The following is a 21,337-nucleotide window of genomic DNA, read 5'->3' on the forward strand; positions in this document are numbered from 1 at the left end:
GGTTTTTTCTTCTTCATTATGCATTTTTTGGCCCCTGCGACTTATACTCCGGTGCGACTTATAGTCCGAAAAATACGGTATATATATAATATACATAGATATATAAGATACATACACATATATATATTATACATGTTTATACATATGTATGTATATATAATATACATATATATATATTTATATATAATATACATAGATATATAATATACATACACATATATTTATATTATACATATATATATAATAATTATATATATATATATATAAAATAAAAACTTGCTTTTGTCTTTAAACTACAAACAATTTCCATATTCTCTCTTCAATTAAAAAAAAAATATCATTCATAGAATGTTTAAATAGTTTAATTTAGACAGAGTTTTATTTCGCTTTAACAGGTCCGTCCATTCTGGAGAGTTAAGAAACCCTTGATCATACCAGAGACTGAGTTGAATTTTCTTAACTTCTTTTTGTTTTTCAACAGACGTTATCGAAGGCAAAGTATTCGCTGTCCAACCCAAATCCCAGCGAGTACGTCTTGGTGGAGGAAGTGACCAAGGACTCCGCCTCAAAGAAGGCGTCGGCCACCAAGCCCCTCCAGCGGGTCCTGCTGGACCACGAGTGCGTCTTCCAGGCTCAGAGCCGCTGGCGGGGCGCGGGGAAGTTCATTCTGAAACTCAAGGATCAGGTAGCTCCACGGCTGACACCCGACGCCCAGTAGTCTTGTGTTCCTTCATGTCCATTTTAGCTGAGCGATCTTTGTTTTTATGTGTGTGTGAGTCAAACTGATGTCTAAAACTATCACTTTCTGTTTTATTGATGCATCCCTCATCTGTTTTGTCAATCATGCATGTGCTTTTTTGTCTGTTGTATTTATAGACTTTCATTTTGACTGTTTTTGTTGCATTTTTGCTACAAAATCCTGTGAATAAAACACTTTAACATCCCGCTTCTTTGCTTAAATGCGAGTGCTGCCACACACAAACCCCTTTACTTTTAGAAAACTCCACCCCGTCTGCTTCCAGGTGGTGCGGGAAGACAAAAAGAAAGTAATTTCCTTCGCCAGCGAGCTGAAGAAGCTGACCAGCCGCAGCCGCAGCATGGCGACGGGCGTCAGCGCGGACGGCGCCGGCCAGAGTAAGGAGGAGCGAGCTGCATGCTGTGTGGCTCTGACTGAGCTCCAGGAGTGAGGCTCACACTCTGCCTGCTGTCTGTGCATGGAGGAGCGACAGAGGTACCGTATAGGCTCTCTAACCTCTAACACTAGGAGAAACCCTTCAGAATTAAGTGTTTCGCATGAAAAAAATGACTCTTGGATGTGTGCATTTAACTTCGAAGACCCACTCCAATCATCTTTTGACCTGTTCTAAAATAGTGTCTCATAAATCGGACGTCACTTTCGTCTATCACGTCATCAATAATCGCCGGTCTGCTAGCTTTAGCGCGGAGCTTCCAGCGCTTGAATATACATACAACATCAGTTTTATAACTTTATAAAGGTCACGCTACAACAAAAAGTAATTATTTACATTTAAATGTAAACTTCTGCGGTTCAGAGCGCACCCACGTGAAGAAAAGTGCTTTGTATTCCTCCGCTTGGAGGGTCGAATTAAAAAAAAAATCCCAGAGGGAAGGGAAAGGGGAGAATTTGGATCGGGCCAAAGTTTCTACTTCTCCTGGAGGGCGTTTCAGTTTGGCCACTAGGTGGCAATCGCGGTATAGCATTACACCTTATTCCAGAAGAAGAAGACTGTGTAAAACTGTGTTTTAAACCACAAATAGTTACTTTAAAAAATATTTCCATGAAATACTTTGAAAAATTCATGGCTGTGAGTACATAAAGATGTTAATATTAGCCGTCCTATAGGAAATCAATTATACGTTAGCATCAAGCTTTATGCGTTTGATCAATTTCTACTTTTATGGATCGATTATTGATCTATTAAACCTATATCGATTCAGATCGATTTTATCCACCTATAAATGCAACTTTTATCTTAACTTTCTTTATAAATGCCCTTGAGCATCAAAAAAATGCTACAAGAAAACCTTAAGAAAACACGATATTCCTCGGAGTGGGTCTTGAAAACGACACTGTGGATTTAACATGTTTACAGCATCTGTTTGGGTCTGTGTTTGTACTTATTGAAGGTTTTCTGCTTCTTTGCTGCATGTCTGTAATCCGGCTCATCAAAATGCAAAGTTTGAAAAAACACATACGACTTTTAAAAAGGAAAAAGTGTTTCCTGTGTTGGCCAACGTCCCGTCAGCAACACACTTTTTGTTTTTTTGTTAAAACATAGAAAAAGAAAAAGACAATGAAGCTCCAAAAACCTCTCTGAGTAACCTCCATTCTGATGTATCACTTGTAGATCCGTGAAAGTCTTTGTTTTCCTTGACCTGGAGCTTTATAGGTCCGATATTGCTCAGCATTTTTGTTGCACCAGTAATGTTAAGTTGGGGTTGGGAGGGACTATAAGCTAGTGGAAGAGAGTGTAAAAGAGAGAACTCTCAGTTATGGGTGATGGGAAGGGGGGTGGGGTTGATTTGAGGTAAAAGTCCCACCTTGGATTAAACAAATAAAAAAACTGGGAACGCTTTGAAAATAGATCAAAAGATGATCAAAGTCAATGTTTACAGAAAGCGTCTTTGTAGCTTTAATATTGTTTATAAAACGAATGTGAAAAAAGTTTATTTTATTGTGGTAAAGTTCAATCCAAACGATGCATTTATGGCTTTCATGTCGTTTTTTTGCTTGTTTTCTCCTCCGCAGGTTGTCTGTCTGCAGCCGTGGATCTGAAGGCTTGGGTGACCGAGGGTAAGATGGGGATCGAAAGGTTCCTGAAGGTCTCCTCCTCTTCCTCCTACTTCAGAGAGCGACCCCAGTGGGACCAGCTCAGCTCCTCCTCCTCCTCCTCTCTGACCCCCCTCGGCTGGAAGCTCCACCTCCTCAGGAACTGGAAGATCCACAAATGACGCGGCAGAGCAGGAACTTGCACTGATCAAACTCTACCGCTGGAGGCTCAGAGAAAATGTGGAATTCTGGGAAATGGAGTCTCCAGAGGATGACGTCACTTTGCGCCATAAATCCGCCGCTCCTTTCAGATGAAGGTGTAAATGTTGTGTTTCCGGAGGGTCTAAAGAATCAGGGCAGCTGTTTTTATTCTTATTATCAGGGATGTTAAAAAGCACTACAGTTTCTCGTATTTCCCTGAGCTGCTTCTGAAGGAGAGTTAGCATTAGCTTAGCATTTGACCAGCTTTAGCTTCAGTCATTTCAGTGATTAGCTAATGTTGTAGAAACAACTTTATTTCTTTGTTAAATCTGCTTTTTAAAGGCAGATATAAAATGTTTTAAATGGCGATGAGGGTTGATGGGAGACCAGAAAACGCTGAGTCATGCGTCCCATGAAGGGGGCAGACAAGCTGGCTTGTTTGGTTCTTTTTCTTTTCACTGGTCCAGTTCGCAGTACTGTAAGCGTGAAGGGACGCTCTCACAGAGCGCCGACCTCGGAGAAAGGACGGAAAGGTTTCAGTTTCTGGGACTCTTGAAGGAGGTTGATCTTCGGCAGCGCAGACGTGCAATATTTATGGAAAGAAAAGCGTCTACAGATGTTTGACGGGAAAGTTGGCAAATGCTGCGATGCTGCCTCAAACTTTTGGTTGTTTTATCTTAAAGGATCGTCTGATTGTTTCCTCTAAAGTTCCTCAAAGCTGGTAGAGAATTTGGTCAAAAGGTTTTGATTATTCTGATTCGCAAAAAAAAAAAAAAAAAGTGCTAACAAAAAAAACAGATTTTTCCCATAGATTTGAAGGCAGCAGGGATAGATTCTGCTTTGACGTCTTTGGAGGAAAACAGTCACATTTTCTCCTAAAAGTACGACGGAGTATTAGAACCACGGAATAAAGAAAACATGTAATAATACCAGAATATAGTTTTAGATTTATAAGAATTTTTACAAGATTAGGACAACAACAAAAAAGTAATATTACAAGATTAAAGTCATAGATTTATAAGGAAAACTCGTAAATTTATGACTTTTTTCCTGTAACGACATTTAAAGCCATAAATTTACATCTTTAAAGCACGTAAACTTACAAATAAAGCCATAAATTTAACCTATGAGTTTTAAAGTTGTCAACATCCAACTTTATTTACGTAATTTAAAACTTTTTTCTACTAAATTTACGAGATTAGGACCACAAAAAATGATTTAAAAAAAAAAAAACAACATATATTATAAGTTTACATTTATGAGAAAAAAGTAAAAAAAAAAGTGAAATTTTGCAACCAATAAAAGCGTATGTTATGAAACTTAAGTGATAAATTTACGAGAAAAAAGTTGTACATTTATGAGATTAGGACCACAAAAAAGATATATTACAAAATGAAATGTATAAATGTAAAAGAAAAAGTCATATTTATAAGATTAGAACCACAAAACAAGAAAAAACAAAAAGTTTATTTGAGATTAAAGTCAAAGATTTATGAGCAAAAACTCGTAAATTTACAAAAAGACCACTAAAGGACCACAAAAAAAGATAATTAAATCTTATACTACAAGATTAAAGTTATAGAATTATTAGAAAAAAGCTGTAAATTTACGAGATTAGGACCCCGAAAAAAAAGAACGAATATTTGACGTTAAAGTAGTCGAGATACCAGATAAAAGTAGTACATTTACGAGATTAGGACCACTAAAAACAGAAATAAAGATTATATGATGAGATTAAAATTATAGATTTACAAGAAAAAGGTCATAAATTATTGAAATTACGATCAAAAGAAAAGGAACATAAACTACGACATTAAAGTCAAATTTACGAGAAAATAGTCATAAATGTATGTATTTTTCCTCCATAAATTTACATTTTAAATTCGTACAATTATGAGAAAAAGTTATAAATTTAGAGTCATAAATATGCAGCTTTATTCTTGTAATTTAAATGTTAATTGACTTTTTGTTATTTTACAATATTGCATGTAAAAAGTTGTAAGTTTATGACATTTAGAGTAAGCACTTAAACTCATTTTAAAAGTAAAAAATATTCTTTTATAACTTTTTTCTCATAAATGTTTAATTTTAAAGTTGTAATCTAAAACCTTTAAACTGGTCCTAATACTCTGTCGTTCAAAAGCATTTTTGCACATTTTATTTTTCCACATTTTCTTTCTTACATCCTCTGTGGTTTTATTTCTTTAATTTCAGCCTTATTTCTTCAGAACTGAAGAAATAAACCTGTTAGTGTTTCCTTGTGCGCTGTTAAAGAAAAAAAAAAAAAGAAAACTGACATAAATCTACAGAATAAGCATTTCACTTTAATTTATTGGCCCAGTATTTACTGTGCTGTTCTTTAATGAATGTGGTTTTATTTCTTTACGTTGTATTTTACTTTCTTGCTTTAGTGGTTTTGTGTTTTTTATTTTAGTCTTCCCTGTGAATCCAGCTGACCCAACAGCAGCTAAACACTATTTGAAGGAGAATATTTGCGTTTATTTTGATGGAGATCATTTAGCAGAAGAGTGTCATGGATCCACATTCCCAAAAAAATGTTCCAGTTAAAACGGCTAAATGAATTTTGGCGGGATATCGAAGCGACCCTTGAACTTCGGCGTCTCTCCGCAGCCTGACAGCTGCCGTCGGCTCGCCTTCCCGTCCCTGAACCGTCGTCTCCGTTCGGACTTTCCCTCAGCAGGTGGGCCGGCGATGGGATCCCCGAGGCTTATGCTAATGAAGCTCAATGAGACACTGATCCCAGAAACCACAACTTTATGTCGGCGATAATGAAGCTGTAATCCTTTTATCCTGTCAGCCTTCTGGCATTATTATGGATTAGAATCGAAGAACAGGGAAGAAGAAAAAAGGCCATTTCGTCCAGGAGATACGGAGTCCTTACCTTGGCTGGTGGATTCGGCCTCTAATAAGTGTGAAAGCGGCGCAGCAGGAAGGGACTGTCGGTGGTAAACTGTAAATCTGCGGGCCATCTGCTTCATCACGCTTTTCCTCCTCTCCAGACCTCCTTCTGAATGTTTCTTACAGCCTAGAAGACTATTTATTTGAATGTGAAGCCCTGGTTGGCATTTTTCTGTAAAGTTCCTGTAACTCATTTAGATATTTCAATGTGTATCAACACTCATAGTAGTACTTGTGGTGTCTGCGTTTTTATTTGTCATGTAAATCAAAGTGATTTTTTTTTTTTTACATTTAGTGGAATTATTCTATTGTATCTACTGAGTTTGTATTCCTTCATTTGTGTCTCTTGAGTGAACTTCTGTTATTTACTTGAATTTTAAACATGGATGAGAACTGGTGGATTTGTTGTAAAGCAGGATCCCAATAAACAAAAATAAAAACCCAACAGGCTGTTTGCTAACATGTAAACGGGATATTTCATCGAATGCGTCTAAATATATTTGAGTTGTTTTAATCTGCTGTAAATCCTCTTTCAATATTTGAGCAGGTGATTAAATCGAGCGTTTACAGAGATGTATGTCAACACGGAAATGTCGACAGGCGTTCTACTGTTGTGGCTTTCCTCAAAATATTTAGCTGCGACTGAACAGCATCGACTTACTGTCCATGTGTCAAAGTCGAGGCCCGGGGGCCGGATCTGGCCCTCCAGATCAATTTATTTTATTGTTATTAGTGGCCCGATGTTTTTTAACTTAGTTATTTAAGGTTTAAGTTAATTTATTCTGGAATAATATACATGCCTTTTTATTATTCATAATTATGTTAAAAAGTTACAGTTTTTAAAGTTTTAAAAATTGGTATTCTGCTAGCTTTTTGGACTATTTTGGCATTTACTATGATTTTTTAGGCTGTTTTTGAAGTTTAGCTAATATTTCAGCTAAATGCTAGTTTTTTGGCTAAATTAGACTTATTATACATTTATTCAGACTGTTTTTGAGTTTAACTAATATTTACAGGCTAGCTGTTTTGGCTAATTTGGCTTTTTCTTTATTCTTTAGGCTATTTTGGAGCTTAGCTAATATTTTAGCTACACAGTAGCTGTTTTAGCCAATTCAGGCTTTTTCATTTTTTAGGTTTTTTTTTTAGTTTAGCTAATATTTCAGATACATGCTAGCTGTTTTAGCTAATTTAAGCTTAATCTTTTAGGCTTTTTTTATTTTAGCTAATATTTCAGCTACACACTAACTGTTTTAGCTAATTTAGGCTTTTTAATTTTTTTAGGCTTTTTGGAGAGTTTAGCTAATATTTCAGCTACATGCTAGCTGGTTTGGCTAATTTACGCTTTTAAAAAAGTTTTTTAGGCTATTTTGGAGTTAAGCTAATATTTACATGCTAGCTGTTTAGGCTAATTTTGGCTTTGTTTTATTTTTTAGGCTATTTTTGGACCTTCAGCTACACACTAGTTGTTTCAGCTAAAATAGGCTTTTTAATTTTTTTAGGCTTTTTTGGATTTTAGCTAATATTTCAGCTACACGCTAACAGTTTTAGCTAATTTTGGCCTTTTAATTTTTTTAGGCTTTTTTGGAGTTTAGCTAATATTTCAGCTACATGCTAGCTGTTTTGGCTAATTTATGATTTTTTTTTCTGGGTTTCCTTTGGCTATTTTGAAGTCAAGTTATTTTTTCAACTACATGCTAGCTGTTTTGGCTAATCTAAGTTGTTTTTTTGTTTGTTTGTTTTCAATTTCAGCATCTTCAGTGTGCAAATTCAGCTCACAGCATTCACACTAGCATTATCGAAGGTAATGCTACATACAGTATCTAGCTCACATTTATATTAAGAAGTTGCGCTTTTAAAGTTTCAAGAATTTTGTTTTAGGTTGTTCAATAAATGTTTATCCTGTTTGACCCGCGACCTGTGGTGTGTTTTCGATTTTGGACCCCTGTGCGAATAAGTTTGACACCCTTGATTTGCAGGGTAACCAAACAGAAAAGTTGGAGGCTGACTCCGCCCACAGCCGAAACTCGAAAATCCAGTCAGAGGGGAGGGGCTTAGGGGCAGAACTGTTATCATTACTGGAGCAGCAGATCATAACGTGAAACTTCTGAAACGTACATGGTTTGACCGATCACAAAATTCAACTGTAATACCTCGATTCAACCTGTAGGGGGCAGCACATAGACGGCTCCCATTATTTTTAGAATTATACAAGTTTATTTTAGTCAAAAATTTCTCAATGACCAACAGCACTTTTAACCCTTTAACACCTGAGCTGTCGCCGGTGACGCTTAAACACAAAATATTTAGCATACTGTAACTATTCAACCGCTAACACGATCAGCGTAATTCCAGTAGATTGTGAAGGACAGCTGTGCCCCCCCGTAGCTCCGCCCCCTTTCTCTGTTTGATTCATTATCCACATTTATTGTGCAAATATCAGGGAATAATGTCAACGTTTATGTTGTTTGAACTTGACAAAGAAATGCATTAATTAAAGGGTTTATTGGCTCACTATTTTCCAGCCACTAATCATGTGTTTGCTGCTGTCGTCTAATGAGTCTCGCTTCCTTTGCCTTTTTCTCCAGGAAAGAGCTGTGGGAACAGGAATCGGGCTCATATTAAGCTGCTTTGATTGAATCAATAACAGCTGCTGAGACGTGCCCGGCCTTCCAAAAATGATTTAAACCATTATTCCGCGACTCAGTCCACTAATTCTGTTTAATAAGAAGAACTAGCTTTCAGATTTCTCCCCTCAGTACCGAGTCTGACGAGTCCTTTAATGCAAAATTATGCAGTCATCAAATCAAATTAGCAGTTTCAAAACGCTGCAGTTCTGCAGGTTAATGATCCGTCCTCTGCAAGACTTCAAATTAAACAATTCACTGCGATGTGTTCACAATTTAGAAAGTTTGCCCACCTTTGGGGAGGACTTCAGGGAGGCGGGGGGAGCTGTTGAGATGGGAAATCTTGCTTCCAAACACAATCGGTTTAATGTAGGCGTCCATCAAACCAAACGAGAAGATCGTTTGACCTGTTTTAAAGGCTTCAATGGGAGCCAAATCTTTGTTTTTAAACTCAGAACTGGACTGAGTGACCAAACAGGAAGTACCCTCTGGTTCCAAGAAGCCAAAATCCCGTAGACGTCCGAATCCTATTTTTTTTTTTCATTATTTATATTGTTTGTAGTTCAAGTTATAAACAGGCCAATCAGATGTCTCAATAAAAGTAGGTGGTGCCTTCAGGTCCCCACGTCCAACGTTTGACAGATTTAGTGTAGTTCGCTTACAAGTGGTGGGGGTGTGGCCTTCTAATGATCTCACGTTTGATTGGCAGGAGCGGTTTCCATAGTAACAATGTCTCCAACCAACTTGGACCAATCACTGATTTTATTGACCATGTTTAGCTCTAAACATGACGGGATCCAAAGAAAAAAAATGGCGACTGAATTTACTCGGTTGCTACCTGATCCGTACCAGAAACCCGACTTTGTAAGCATGAAATGCGTCTACTTTCTCTTGAAGCGTTTTACGCCATTTACCGCATCTCTTGAGATGTAAACAATAATTAGTGCCTCTTAACATTTTTACTAAACTGAAAAAGTTTATTTTCATGTTGATGGAAAACAAAACAAAGAACTACAGGACTGCACGTGTGTAAAGTCGGACCACATGGCTGGATCTACCTGATTCATACCATTCATGCGTTTTCTTCTTCTTCTGTTTTTTTAATAGCAGTTTCTACCTCAGTGTACAAGGATACTGCCACCTAATGGACACACTATTAACTCACTTAACACGTTACTAAATGTTTATTTGGCTTCAAAAGGGGCTGCAGGAGTCTGGGGGAGGTAAAATACCCTCAGTTCTCCTCTTTTAAAAAATAAAAAAAAATATCAAACAAAGAGAAGAATGGCTCCTAAATGAATGGTTTTCATTAAGTCACGCATCGTTGAGATTTTCTTTGTAATGACAACAATATGAGATAATACAGTGTTGCATTCAGGTTCCATCCTTGTGGTGATATAATTCAGTCGGGGGAAACTATTGTTGAAGAAAGCCCGAATTTGTGTGAATATTGAGTTATTTGTTGTTTACAAGTTTAATCGCATAAGAAACAAAATTCTACAGGCAGCTAGTTTAATTCAAAGTGCCTAACTATCGCAATGTTAGCGACATGAGGAAGTGATGTAAGATTCTCACATGCAGGGTACCGATCAGGTTTTTTGTACGGATCAGGTACTAGCTCTATTGACAATGAAATTACGTAAATTGGATTTGGACTGGGAAAGTAAATTTGCCTAATTGAAACACAACTATATAAAAAAAAAAAAAAAAAAAAACTCACATTTATTGAAAAATACGTTTTTGCGCTAGGAGGAAATGGTTTCGCAAAAATTTCGCAAAACTGCAATAGAAACACTTTTTTCAAATCAAATGATAATCATTAAATTAAATGTTTTGGATAAAGTTTTGCTGTAGTAGAAAGGTAGTTAAATGGTCTGGGTTACAGAGACACAGAAGTACCGCTGAAAGCGCCACCATTTAGACTCTGATAAACATAGAAAGTGAGCACTCTCATGAACCCAGACATGGAGATACTTTTTAGCGCTCTTTAAAATATGCAAACCGGATCTCTCAAAATCATCCGAGTTTTCCATGCATTGTAAATGAGATATACAGTCAAAGCTTCCATGTAGCCATGAGGCTAAAAACTTGACGGTAGCTCCTCCCACACGCGACATCTTATTTACGAACACACTTTTGGACACATAGAGCGTTGAATTGAGGTGCAGTGAACGCGTGTTTGACATGTTTGGTGTGAACACACCATTACACCTGGCTTGGAGGATTTCTGCAACAAAATGGCAACTTTTACTCCGGAGTGACTTATATATGTTTTGTTTTGGCTCCTGCGACTTATAGTCCAGAAAATGTGCAGTTATGAATCGTTTTCTGTGGATGACATCACACTCACTCTGTCCATTTTTTATTTTTTAACATCCCGCCAACTGCTACAAATGTATCAATTTTTAAAAAATATTCTATGTTATTTTTGTGTTTTATTAAATACAAATATAGATATTTTTAAATTCCTTCTATGAAACTGTTTATCTTTTCACAATTTAAATGGAGTCATTTCGCTTCATGTTTGAACTTTAGACGTATTTGTAATGAAACCTCTGAAAACATCATGACTGGATCATCCACCCGTTCACCTCTCAAAGATGACTCTTTATTTGGACTCAGTCTGCCAAGCAGCTTGACAAGAAGAAAAAGGCCAAAGTGTGAACGAGTCCAGAACGAGTCCAGGACTCGGTGTGCCGATGAAAGGAGTGTTGGGGATGAGGTCAAAGAAACATGAGCTCGTTTCCACGGCGATTTCTTAAAGGGCCACAAAGAGTTTCTCTTCCTTTTGCAAAAGTGCAAACGTCTCCCCATTCTAGGTCCAGTTAACAGAAGGTGAAGGGAGACGATACAAAACGTATGCATGAGATGTGAAGATACTGCGTTTGCTGAGATGAGAACTAAATGAGCTTAAACGAAGCCTCAGCATTGATGAACAGAACTGATGTGCGGACGTGTGTGGATGTGGCGAGCACGGCGGTGTGAAGGTTCAGTCAGAGTTTGGTCATGGGTATATGAAGGCTGTTCCAGGGGCCCATCCATAACTCCTCCTCGTCTGACTGCGTTCTGTCACTCGGGCACTCGAGCGGCTCCGCTCTGACGCCTCCATCGCCGTCCGACTCACCTTTGCTCTCCTCCCTTCTGCCTCCCGACACCTCCTCCGGCTCCGATTTGGGTGCGGCGCTTTCGGGGCCGGCGTTGCTGGTTGACCCCGAAGAGGCGCTGGATTGTCGAGTGTTCAACACATTCACTGCTTTGACGTCGTGGGAGGAAGAGGAGGAGCCTAATGTCGAGTTCCTCGAGCTTTGGAAAGTGCGCAGGATGCGGCCGCCCTCCGCGGCGGAGTCGGGGCTGTTCAGGGGCACCCGCTCCTCCGGGGTGGCGGCCATCTTGTCGAGTTTTTTAAAGTGCTTGGTCAGCCGCGAGCTGAAGACCGGGGAGCTGGGTTTCAGGCTGTTGGCGGTGGGGTCGGCGGCGTTGGCAGAGCGCCTGGTGCGGATGATGGAGCCGTTCTGGGACACGTAGATGCTGCCGTTGATGAGGCTGTTGTGGGCGGCGGGGGCGCGGCCGCGCTGGCTCTCCGGGAGGCTCTCGTCGCCGGTGGAGCTGGTCTCGTACTCTCGATCAACCACCAGCTTGATCCGGCGTTTTCTACTGCCGTGCTGCGGAAACACAAGAAGCAGCCGGAATAAAGCTACGATTAACCCTTTAACGCCAGAACGTTTCCTCATTGGTTCGACTACTGTAAAAAATGAAAAACTGGATCAGTTTACACAAGTTCTGTCATTTGTTACATTTAACATTTTTAGCTTTTATCAAATCAAAATTTTAATTGATAAAAGCTAATATTTTAAAAAGTAACAAATTGTTGAATTTTTATTAATTGATCCAATTTTTCACTTTATACAGTGTAACTCCTCAAGGAATTAATATAGATAGATAGATAGATAGATAGATAGATAGATAGATAGATATAGAGATAGATAGAGACATATAGAGATAGATAGAGACATATAGAGATAGAAGCTTAGATAGGCAGACAAAGTTAAGACACCAGAACAGTAGATCTGGTTTGGAGCTGAAAGGTTTCATTGCAGACATGAGATTCTTTTCACATCATTCTGGTTCTATCCTAAACAAATTCTTCCAAAACTGTGATGAAGTCGACCTTTGTTTGACCCAAAAATCCAATAAATAGCAATTACATGAACCGATTTCCCAAAAAGCAGAAACTACTCTCCCTACTCCTTCAACTGTAGGGACATTTTAAGGGAAAGTGGTGCTTAAAGTCATTTTTTAAGGGTAGAGTGAAGGGACTTCAAGTTGTGTATCCCTCCGCTGGTGCAAGTAGTGACTTTTTGTTCTTGAATAACTTTTTAACCCTTGTTCCATCCAAGGAACATTGAGGTTGGGAGTGGGGTCATCTGGACCCCATGAGACAACGTGCTGAACTTTTCTTTTTCAATGATTTTTGATTGTCACTGCTGTCCGTAGCAGACATAAAGTCCTGTCCACCTTTGTCATAAGAGGGACAATGTACGGGTGGATCATTTGGACCCTGCAAGATAGAACAAGGGTTTTAAAAGTTATAAAACTGAAGTTGTGTATTTTATGAGTGCTAGAGGACAGGCGACTATTGATGACATCATCGAGGGTTAGTAACATTCAACTCTTAAGACTGTTTTTCCATAACTCTCTGATTGGAAGGTGTAGTAGGGGAACAATTTGGATTCAGCTTAAAATTTAGCTGTAAAGGCAAGGTGGTGGGTCCATCATAATTAGTGTTTTAATTTACATGTTGGAAAGATTTTTAGTTATATAATAAATATGTGAAGGTTCAATTAATGGTGGTAAATTCTAAACAAAACAGACCAAAGCAAAACTAGACATTGATGGAAAAAGATCTAGGCAAATGAAAAAGATCGTCTTAGAAACCAGAAACTTGTCAAGAACTCCAATGATACGTTCACACAGAGCTGATGTTGATTCGATTTTCACTTTGTGAAAGTGGTGACGTCATATCCAGCGTTTATCAAAATGAAAGTAGAGTAGTGAGCATTGTGTCTGAATTGCCTTTAAAATCCAGGGCACTAGATAGTCCGGCACTATATAGTTTTTTAGTAGTTAAGGATTAGGGTAGGAATTCTGACATGGCCTAGTACACCTACAGTTGGTCCGAAAGCGGTTCAAACCTCATAAATCTTTTATTTAACAGATCTATTCCGATGTCTGAAAGACTGTATCATATAACCCTGCAACGATCAATTTGTCCTCCATGAACAATTCTCAAATTGTTGGTACTTCCCGGACGACGTCCATACTTCAGTTCCAAATCTGACTTCCTGATTGGTTTGACTTGATTTCATTTTCATTGAGTATTCATTGGTTGTGGGTTTTACTCGTAAAGCCTAAAAAATGGTTGTTGACATTTTCGTTGCAATGCATGAACATAAAGTTTTGAACGCCGAGGCCCAAAACCAGCATTTACACGAGTTTAGGTAAACTTCTCATTGTGTCGCTTGAGCTCTTGTTGCCGAGGGCGGTGTGTTTTTCTTTTAGTCACAGAGATGTTTTACTGACAGGAACTAAAACCTCGGATCGGCGCTCCTGTGAGCGGAACCTCGCTGACCTTTCCTGATGGTTCCTGACTGCTACAAGGTGAGACCTTTACGCAGCAAAGGTTAGGAAAATGACTAACAACACTTTGTGAGTTGGAGTGTAACTAATGATCATTTTTCTTCACTTTATTGGATATTTGTCCAGTTGGATGAAGACTAAGTGAAACTAGAACTTTTTTCCTCTTTAGTGGTGGAGTTTTTCTGTGGGGGGATCAACATGGATCCACCTTGAGAGTTTTGTTTGACTTTCACTGCAGAGGAGACGCACCTGCTGTCTGCAATGAAACTGTCCTCTCTGGGCCGACAAGTCGAGGAGAAAGAACGACACACAGACGAGAAAAAACTTGAGCAAACTTTCCGTCCGACAAAGGGAGGTCGGCGGATAACCGTGTTTGAGCTCCCAACCGACCGGTAGCCAGACTCCCAAAATCAAGTTTACCCAAGACAAGAAGGAGAAGGCTGATTAGGAAAAAGAGGGATTGAAGACGCAGGCAAATAAAAGGGAATGAAAGCAGATAAGGGATGAGAGGAGCAGAGGACTCGGCAGCATTTGAAAACTCCCGTGTGTGTAAATCACTGCAAACAGGCCAGAGAGGAGGCAGATTACAGTAATAGATTCCACTCAGGTAATGACTCCACAACCAATCCAGGCATTCCCACAAAGCTCTTACTTAGTGGCAAAGATTTTAATCTCGAGAGGGGGCTAAAGGCTCATCAGCGCCTCAATCAGCACACTCCTTTCCCGACTCCCCCTCTTCCTCATCGTCTTGATGTGTTGCTTCGGTCTGGCTGCTGCTCCCCTCGTCCTCCTCCGTGTCCTCCATGATGGGGGATAAATCTTCGGGGGCGCCGTTTGATCGGTTCCACCCGCCGTCCGGGGACTCCTCGGAGTCCTCCTCGCTGTCGTCTTCAACCGTAGAACCCGGATAGGTTCCGGTGCTTCTAGAGTGTTTTCGATTGGGTTCTCGTCTCCGCTCGTCTTCAGATTCAGAGCTGTCTTCGGCGTTCGAGTCGTTGACTTCAGTGTCCACTGTGAGCGAGGACACAGCGCTGCTCCGGTCGGAGAGGTCCGACGGAGACGCCCCGTTCTCCGTCTCGCTGTCACTGTCCTGTGTTCCTTTGCTCCACCTCCTCCCCGCGTCTCCTCGGGCGGAAACAGACGCAGAAACACTCATGTCCCCAACGGAGCCGTGCCCCCGCCCGCCATCGGGGTCGTCCCTCACCCTGGCGGGGCCCTGGACTCTCCGGGCAAAAGACACCAGACCGAGGTGGTCTTTCAGTTTTTCTTTAAGGGGTTTGCTTGGTTGGGTGGATGTTTGGAAATAACTCCCATCGATGACCACGGCGCCGTCCAGGCTGAAAGGCTGGATAGGGGACAGCAAGCCGGGCAGAACCCCCCTGTAGTCTCTTGCTTCGCAGGTGGCACTTCTCATCCCGCCCCTCCACCATGTTTCCCCTTCTCTCCCTCCCCCTTTCCCCAGCTCTTCTCCTCTTTCTCCACCCAACTTTTTTCTTATCTCTTGTTTTCTAAACTCATAACCTCCCCCTCCTCCTCCTCCTCCTCCTACTGTGCGCCCCTCCTCCTCCTCTTTGGCGGGCCCCACTCTGGCTTTCCTCCACGGGGGGTGGAGGGCCGTATTACCCACGCCCGCTCTCACCGCCGACTTCAGCCTCGCCGCCGCGCTCAAGCCTTTAGCTTTACTCGTGTTTGTTTGGTTGCCGTCGCCCTCGGGGGGAGAGACGGGGGGAGGGGCGGCCTTGGCGTGCCAGGAGTGCAGGGCTAATCTGTCCTCAGCAAACTGTCTCCTCACCTGTTGTCACGACAACACAGGAGAAGTTTAGAGTTCAGATAGTTTCACGGTGGGATGTCAACAGAATCCTCAGAGGATTTTACGCAGAAGCTCGAATCACAAGTTTAACTCCGACACAGAAGGATCATGTTTTCTATTTATACTTTAGATTAAATCATGTTTTCCTGCAGGACTTTAAATCTGGATTAATTGTCTTCATTCTCAATAGGGTCGAGTTTCACAGCCCAAAATTTGAGAACACAATCAGATCAAACCTCTTCAACACAATTCCATTAAACCAAATTGATTCATTTTTCAGAACTTCACTCCAAAACCAATTTGTTTGTTTATTAATCATTTTTTCTTTAACCAGAGCACTAAACCAAGGTGAAGCTTTAAAAAAAGTTTTAAAAAGCAATTTCTTGTATATTTTTGAGGCAAAAACTCAAATTTCTCAGAAAAACTTTTAATTAAAATGCTTTTTTATTGTATTTTTTAATATGAGAATTCACTCGTTTATATCAGTGGAGTTCTTGTGAAAAATTGGTTTTCGATCAAATTAAAAAAAAATCTATCTATATTTAATGAAAAGTTAAATAAACAATTCAGCAGTGAAAAAATGCTGCCTTAATAATTTGCAAAATATTTTCCTTCAGAGCTCAAATTTTACAAAGAAAAATCCAGACAAATGTTGTGCCTGTCAAGTGTGGTGCGTTCACTTTAATAAGGAAAACTTATTTTTGTCATTTATTTAGTGGTTTGAGGGTTTTTTTCTTGCTTTTAATCCTGATTTTTCCTGTCCTGACGATGGAAAAAAGGAAAAGAACGACTTAAATATCTGATGAGTCCATCAGTGATGGAGCTGGAGGTCGGTTCTTCTTTTTTGTTTTTGTCTCTCAGTTTCCAAAGAGCTTAAAGAAGTTTGCTTAAAAGGCATAACTTAAAGCTATGACTGGTGTTGTCGGTGGTGTAGGGAAAATCGATTTGGGGACATATTGTGATATTTTGTTTAACAATACTTGGATCAACCTAAAATGCTGACAAGACGATATTTAATTAATTATTTATGAATGTCCTTCACTTGTTTTACTTTTGTTTTCCACCTAAACCTCCGACCACTAGTTGGCAGCACAGCACACTGAGCCGATTTGAGCAGCTCTACACCACAACCAAAACGACAAGATCTGGTGAGAACCAGCTTGTGTTAAATGTTTAGACTTTGCTGTCTTAGATGTTGTGAGACATGTACTACTTAGTTTTTACTTGGAATGAGTTCTCAAGAGTGAAAAATTGGTCTAGTGTAATCTTGGGATATATCGTGACTGTAAGACACATATCGGGATTTGCATCGTATCACCAGACTCTAGCTAATACACACCCCTAGTCAGTGCTACTCCTGACAAATTCGTGAAAAGTCCTTTTATTCCAAAATGGCTGCTTTTCTTTTGATTTATCTTCATAGCAACCATTTTATTTTTTGGTCGTCAGGAGTTGACGAACAGATCTTTGTCATTTTTATAAGAATTGTCAAAAGTTACATTTTGGATTTCCTTAGCAACAAAGGTTTTTTGTTAACCACCCTCACACTCCTTATACGTTTATAAGATATATTATATTTTTTGGTTCAGCTTGAGCCAACGATTCATGTACTAAGTTTTTACAATATTCCAGTAGAAAAAAAAATCCGCAAGGAACAGGGGGGCTCCACCTTTGGTAACGCTGTTCAAAATCTGCCAATAATTTCCAGAGTAGCTTTAGAATAATTAGGAGGTATTGTAATGACATTTCTGCATTTGATTTTGTTTCAGAAGTGCGGAAAAAAATATTTTTGCATTAAAAGTTACCATAAGCACCTAGGAGTAGCTGGGATAGGCTCCAGCAACCCCGTGGACCCTAAAAGGTATTTAGCAAGTTTGGAAGAAGCTATCTATACAATTAGTACGTTTTTTGTTGCTAGTTTCCGCACTAATGCACCAACAGATATTTGACTTCATTCTGTTTTACCTCTCCCTCTGACTCCTGGGGGCTGTAGTAGTAGCTGCCGTCGTCGTCGACGACCACTTCTCCATATTCGTCGTAGAGGCCGGACGGAGAGATCAGCTTCCTGCGGCTGCCGTACTGAGGAAGCTCATACCTGCACGTGAAAACAGGAAACTGAGCAACAACCAGTACCAGAAATGTCATCTTTCTGTGCACTTCTCGCTGCACGGCCACTTATCCACACAGTACCCATAGTGCAACAGTGGAGCTCAATCCCGATAAGCATCGTCTAATGACTCGTCTACAGACAGCTCCCTGAAACACAGAAGGGGCATTTTGTTGCCGGGAGACGTCCTGTTTACTGAAAATCACTGGAATCGATTCTCCTCCTTTTATTTGTTGGCTGTTGCCGAAAAAAATCTGTTGCCCAAATCCACCGACCGGGAGCTGCTGTGTGTCATGACGTGGACGGGTCAGAGACGGAAAGTGGTTTCCTGAAAACCATACGTCTCAGTGGGGCTTCAGTAACCCAATCGGTGGTGACTTCGACATCCAAGTTCTTCAGAGTTGTTTTTACGTAATTGCTCACCAGTGAAAGTCCCCTATTTTTTCTTTTTTTTTACATTAAGCAGCCAAGTAATAAAGAAATGGACGAGGCATGGTGATGACAGATGGGTGAGAAGAAGAGGAGGGTCGGAGGAAGGAGAGAAAGATGGAGGAATCAGAGCAGAAACACCAGGAGATGCATAAATGACACAGTCATAAAGAATCGAATCGGACTCCTTCATAAACTCCAACATTTTGAAGCTTTACACAACAAAAATAGTGTTTTTGGCCTTTTTCTGATGAAGGACATATCTATTTATTTATTTTTTTGTACTTTTGTTTTTTTTCTGTCTCTACTGAAGTGGAAATGTTTTTCTGTTTTTCCTTTTTTCCCCTTCCTATGTTCGTTTGCAGATTGGCGCCCAAATGGTCCGGACCATCTGATTGGATGATGACGTCCAGCTTATTTCCAGTCTGGGTTTGAGTTTTTTTAGTCATTGGGATATTTAACTTGTTTTTATCTACCTTTATGTTACATCCTTTTACAAGCCCCTAAACAGGGGGTGTAATACAAGTTGAGGGCTTGTCCGGGATAAACCATATATAAAGAAAATCAAGCTAAATTTCTGCTTATTTCTTTATTCAAATCATTGTATATTAGGAATAGATGAAAATATGTCATTTAAAAAATGATTGGATATCTGGCGTAGAAACTACAATGATGCTCCCTGAGTCATCCACTTGTAGACGACTCGATTCATGTACGTCTTTGTTTTCCTCGAGTGACTGGATAGCTCTAGTCCACCATTTTTGATTGCACCAGTGATATTAGGTTGGGGTTATGAGGGGATGTAAGCTAGCATGTAAACAGAGAGCTCTCAGCAACAGCAAGGGGAAAGGGGGGCGGGGTTGATCAGTGTCAACAGTCCCGCCCATAATGTAGAGGTGAATTTCTAAAGAATTACTGCAGAAACCATGTCCAATTATTGGTTAAAAATTGCGTAATTTTTATCAAAAGACGACCAGCTCAGTGGCCTTGTGGTAGAGTGTCTGCCCTGAGACTGGAAGGTCGTGAGTTCAAATCCAGTCCGAGTCATACTAAAGACTAAAAATGGGTCCCAGTGTCTCCCTGCTTGACACTCAGCATTAAGTGGTTGGAATGGGGGGTTAGACTACCAAATGGTTACAGAGCGCGGCTGTGTCTACAGCTCACCACTCCCCTAGGACTTTAAGCACAAATATATCAAATTCTGATTAACATTTATGTGAATTTTCCTTCTTATCTCCTTTTCTTGTTCTTTAAAACATTTTTTTGCTCTTTCTCACCATTAGGAGGCAGTGGCGACCCAACAATCCTGTCACACACAAGGAAGCAGCAGAATCTGCTTTTTCATGAGCTTTTCCCCAGTAGAACGTCTGCACCACCACTCTCTTACAGGAACGGGCAACTCCAGGCCTCGAGGGCCAGTGTGTCTATCCAAGCCATAATTCTGACTGATTACCTGGTTCAGGTGTGTCCAGCCAATTAGAACATGCCATGCCAGGGTATGTTGGAAAACAGTTGGAGTTGCCTTTCCCAGCAAATGTCTCAGAGAGCAATACATTTTTACCAAATCACAAAATCTCGGGGCACCTTCAGTTGGCAAACAAACATATTTGTAATTCACAAAAGAGGGGATTTCTTAGTTCATGAATAATGGACTTTAGGCTACAGATAAAAACATTATAACCCAGGCTTATTTTTCAGTATTTCATGTTCAAAACATTTTTCTTAATTGTGAATAAAAAACAACAACTTTTGGCAGCACTGACTACCTGCGCCTTGTGTTCACTGAGACAAATGAAATGATTGGATTTGGCCTGATGTTCGGATCCTGCCTGTGTACAGACGCTGACACGAGTTTGTGGGTATTGCTCTGAGCCACCAGCATCTGGTCTATTGTCTGCCTGTGTGGCTGGCTGCCTGATTAGCTGCTGCAGCAGAATTCTCGGCAGGGAGAATTAGCTCTGCGTGTGACGCGTGTGCGTGGAAGAACAAGCAGGAGGGATTGTGCGAGCGGACAAATGTGTTTAAGGCTGGGAAGTCGGTGGTGTCAGAGAGGGTTCGTTTGGCTTCAATGATATCAAAAGCTAAAAGTTTAAAAAAAAAATCCTGATACAGAACAGATGGTAGGCGTTTTAGGAAATACAAACTAGTGAAGTCCTGTTATCAGTTTGATTCAATGAGTTTCTGCCAACATCAAGAAAGTCACTGAACCCCTCCTTGGGATTCAGAAATGGTGCAGGGCTGCAGCAAAGCGGCTTTTTAGTGTCAACGTTTGATGCTACGTTCAAACTGGACAGTCGCCACCCGATACTAGCGCATGTCCGCCACCTACAGTTGGAGGACGTTTGGTGTGAATGCAGATACGGTGTAAATCTAACAAATCTTGCCCAAGACTTTTACTTCTAGCGCTCTACTCTAATATACAAAAGACTATTCCGGATGGCCACAACTATTCATTTTTCCTTAATGTTCGATTTTCAAACATTTGGCACTTCCATCAATTAAAAGGTCACACCGTTCATACCAATGATTGTTCAACCTGGTTAACTTGAAACTCAATGGCTACATGATTTGTACGTAGAGCCCCAAAATGGTCGTAGACCATTGAGTAGCTACACGAGAACATGAGAGTTTTGAACGCCAAAACTAAAACCCAATACTAGCGTACCTACAGTTGGAAGACATTTGGTGTAAAATGTCGAAACAGTGTAAACCTAACAAATCTTGCTCTAGACTTTTTCTTCTAGATCTCTATTCCAATATATGAAAGAATTGTTGTTGTTCCTTCAGTTTTTAAATGGTTAGCACTTCCATCAATTAAA

The 21,337-nt window shown here is 40.1% G+C and overlaps 2 protein-coding genes across 11 annotated transcripts in view; one reads left to right on the forward strand and one right to left on the reverse strand.

Moving 5' to 3' along the window:
• Positions 1-6,379, forward strand: part of plce1 (phospholipase C, epsilon 1) — a 98,170-nt gene extending 91,791 nt beyond the window's left edge. For 3 of the 5 annotated variants that reach the window (XM_036217099.1, XM_036217098.1, XM_036217101.1), the window contains 3 exons: positions 482-685; positions 1,023-1,134; positions 2,771-6,379. In XM_036217099.1, coding sequence (XP_036072992.1) covers positions 482-685; positions 1,023-1,134; positions 2,771-2,973 — 519 coding nt within the window. In that variant the 3' untranslated portion in view covers positions 2,974-6,379. Of the gene's footprint in view, positions 1-481; positions 686-1,022; positions 1,232-2,770 lie in introns of all 5 variants that reach the window. The other 2 variants (XM_036217100.1, XM_024284681.2) reach the window with 1 other exon arrangement.
• Positions 6,380-11,121: 4,742 nt separating this feature from the next.
• The window catches only part of LOC112154115 (protocadherin-15), a 272,438-nt gene continuing 262,222 nt past the window's right edge, over positions 11,122-21,337 (reverse strand). For 2 of the 6 annotated variants that reach the window (XR_004949742.1, XR_002920601.2), the window contains 3 exons: positions 17,948-18,077; positions 14,825-15,964; positions 12,063-12,197 (listed from right to left, as the gene is read on the reverse strand). Coding sequence is in view for 4 of the 6 variants with exons in the window: in XM_024284765.2 (XP_024140533.1) it covers positions 14,876-15,964; positions 17,948-18,077 (1,219 nt within the window). In the remaining 2 variants the exon portion in view is untranslated. Of the gene's footprint in view, positions 12,198-14,823; positions 15,965-17,947; positions 18,078-21,337 lie in introns of those variants that run through there. The other 4 variants (XM_036217104.1, XM_024284766.2, XM_036217103.1 and 1 more) reach the window with 3 other exon arrangements.

This window comes from Oryzias melastigma, linkage group LG19, assembly GCF_002922805.2.
Source record: "Oryzias melastigma strain HK-1 linkage group LG19, ASM292280v2, whole genome shotgun sequence".
NCBI classification, from domain to species: domain Eukaryota; kingdom Metazoa; phylum Chordata; class Actinopteri; order Beloniformes; family Adrianichthyidae; genus Oryzias; species Oryzias melastigma.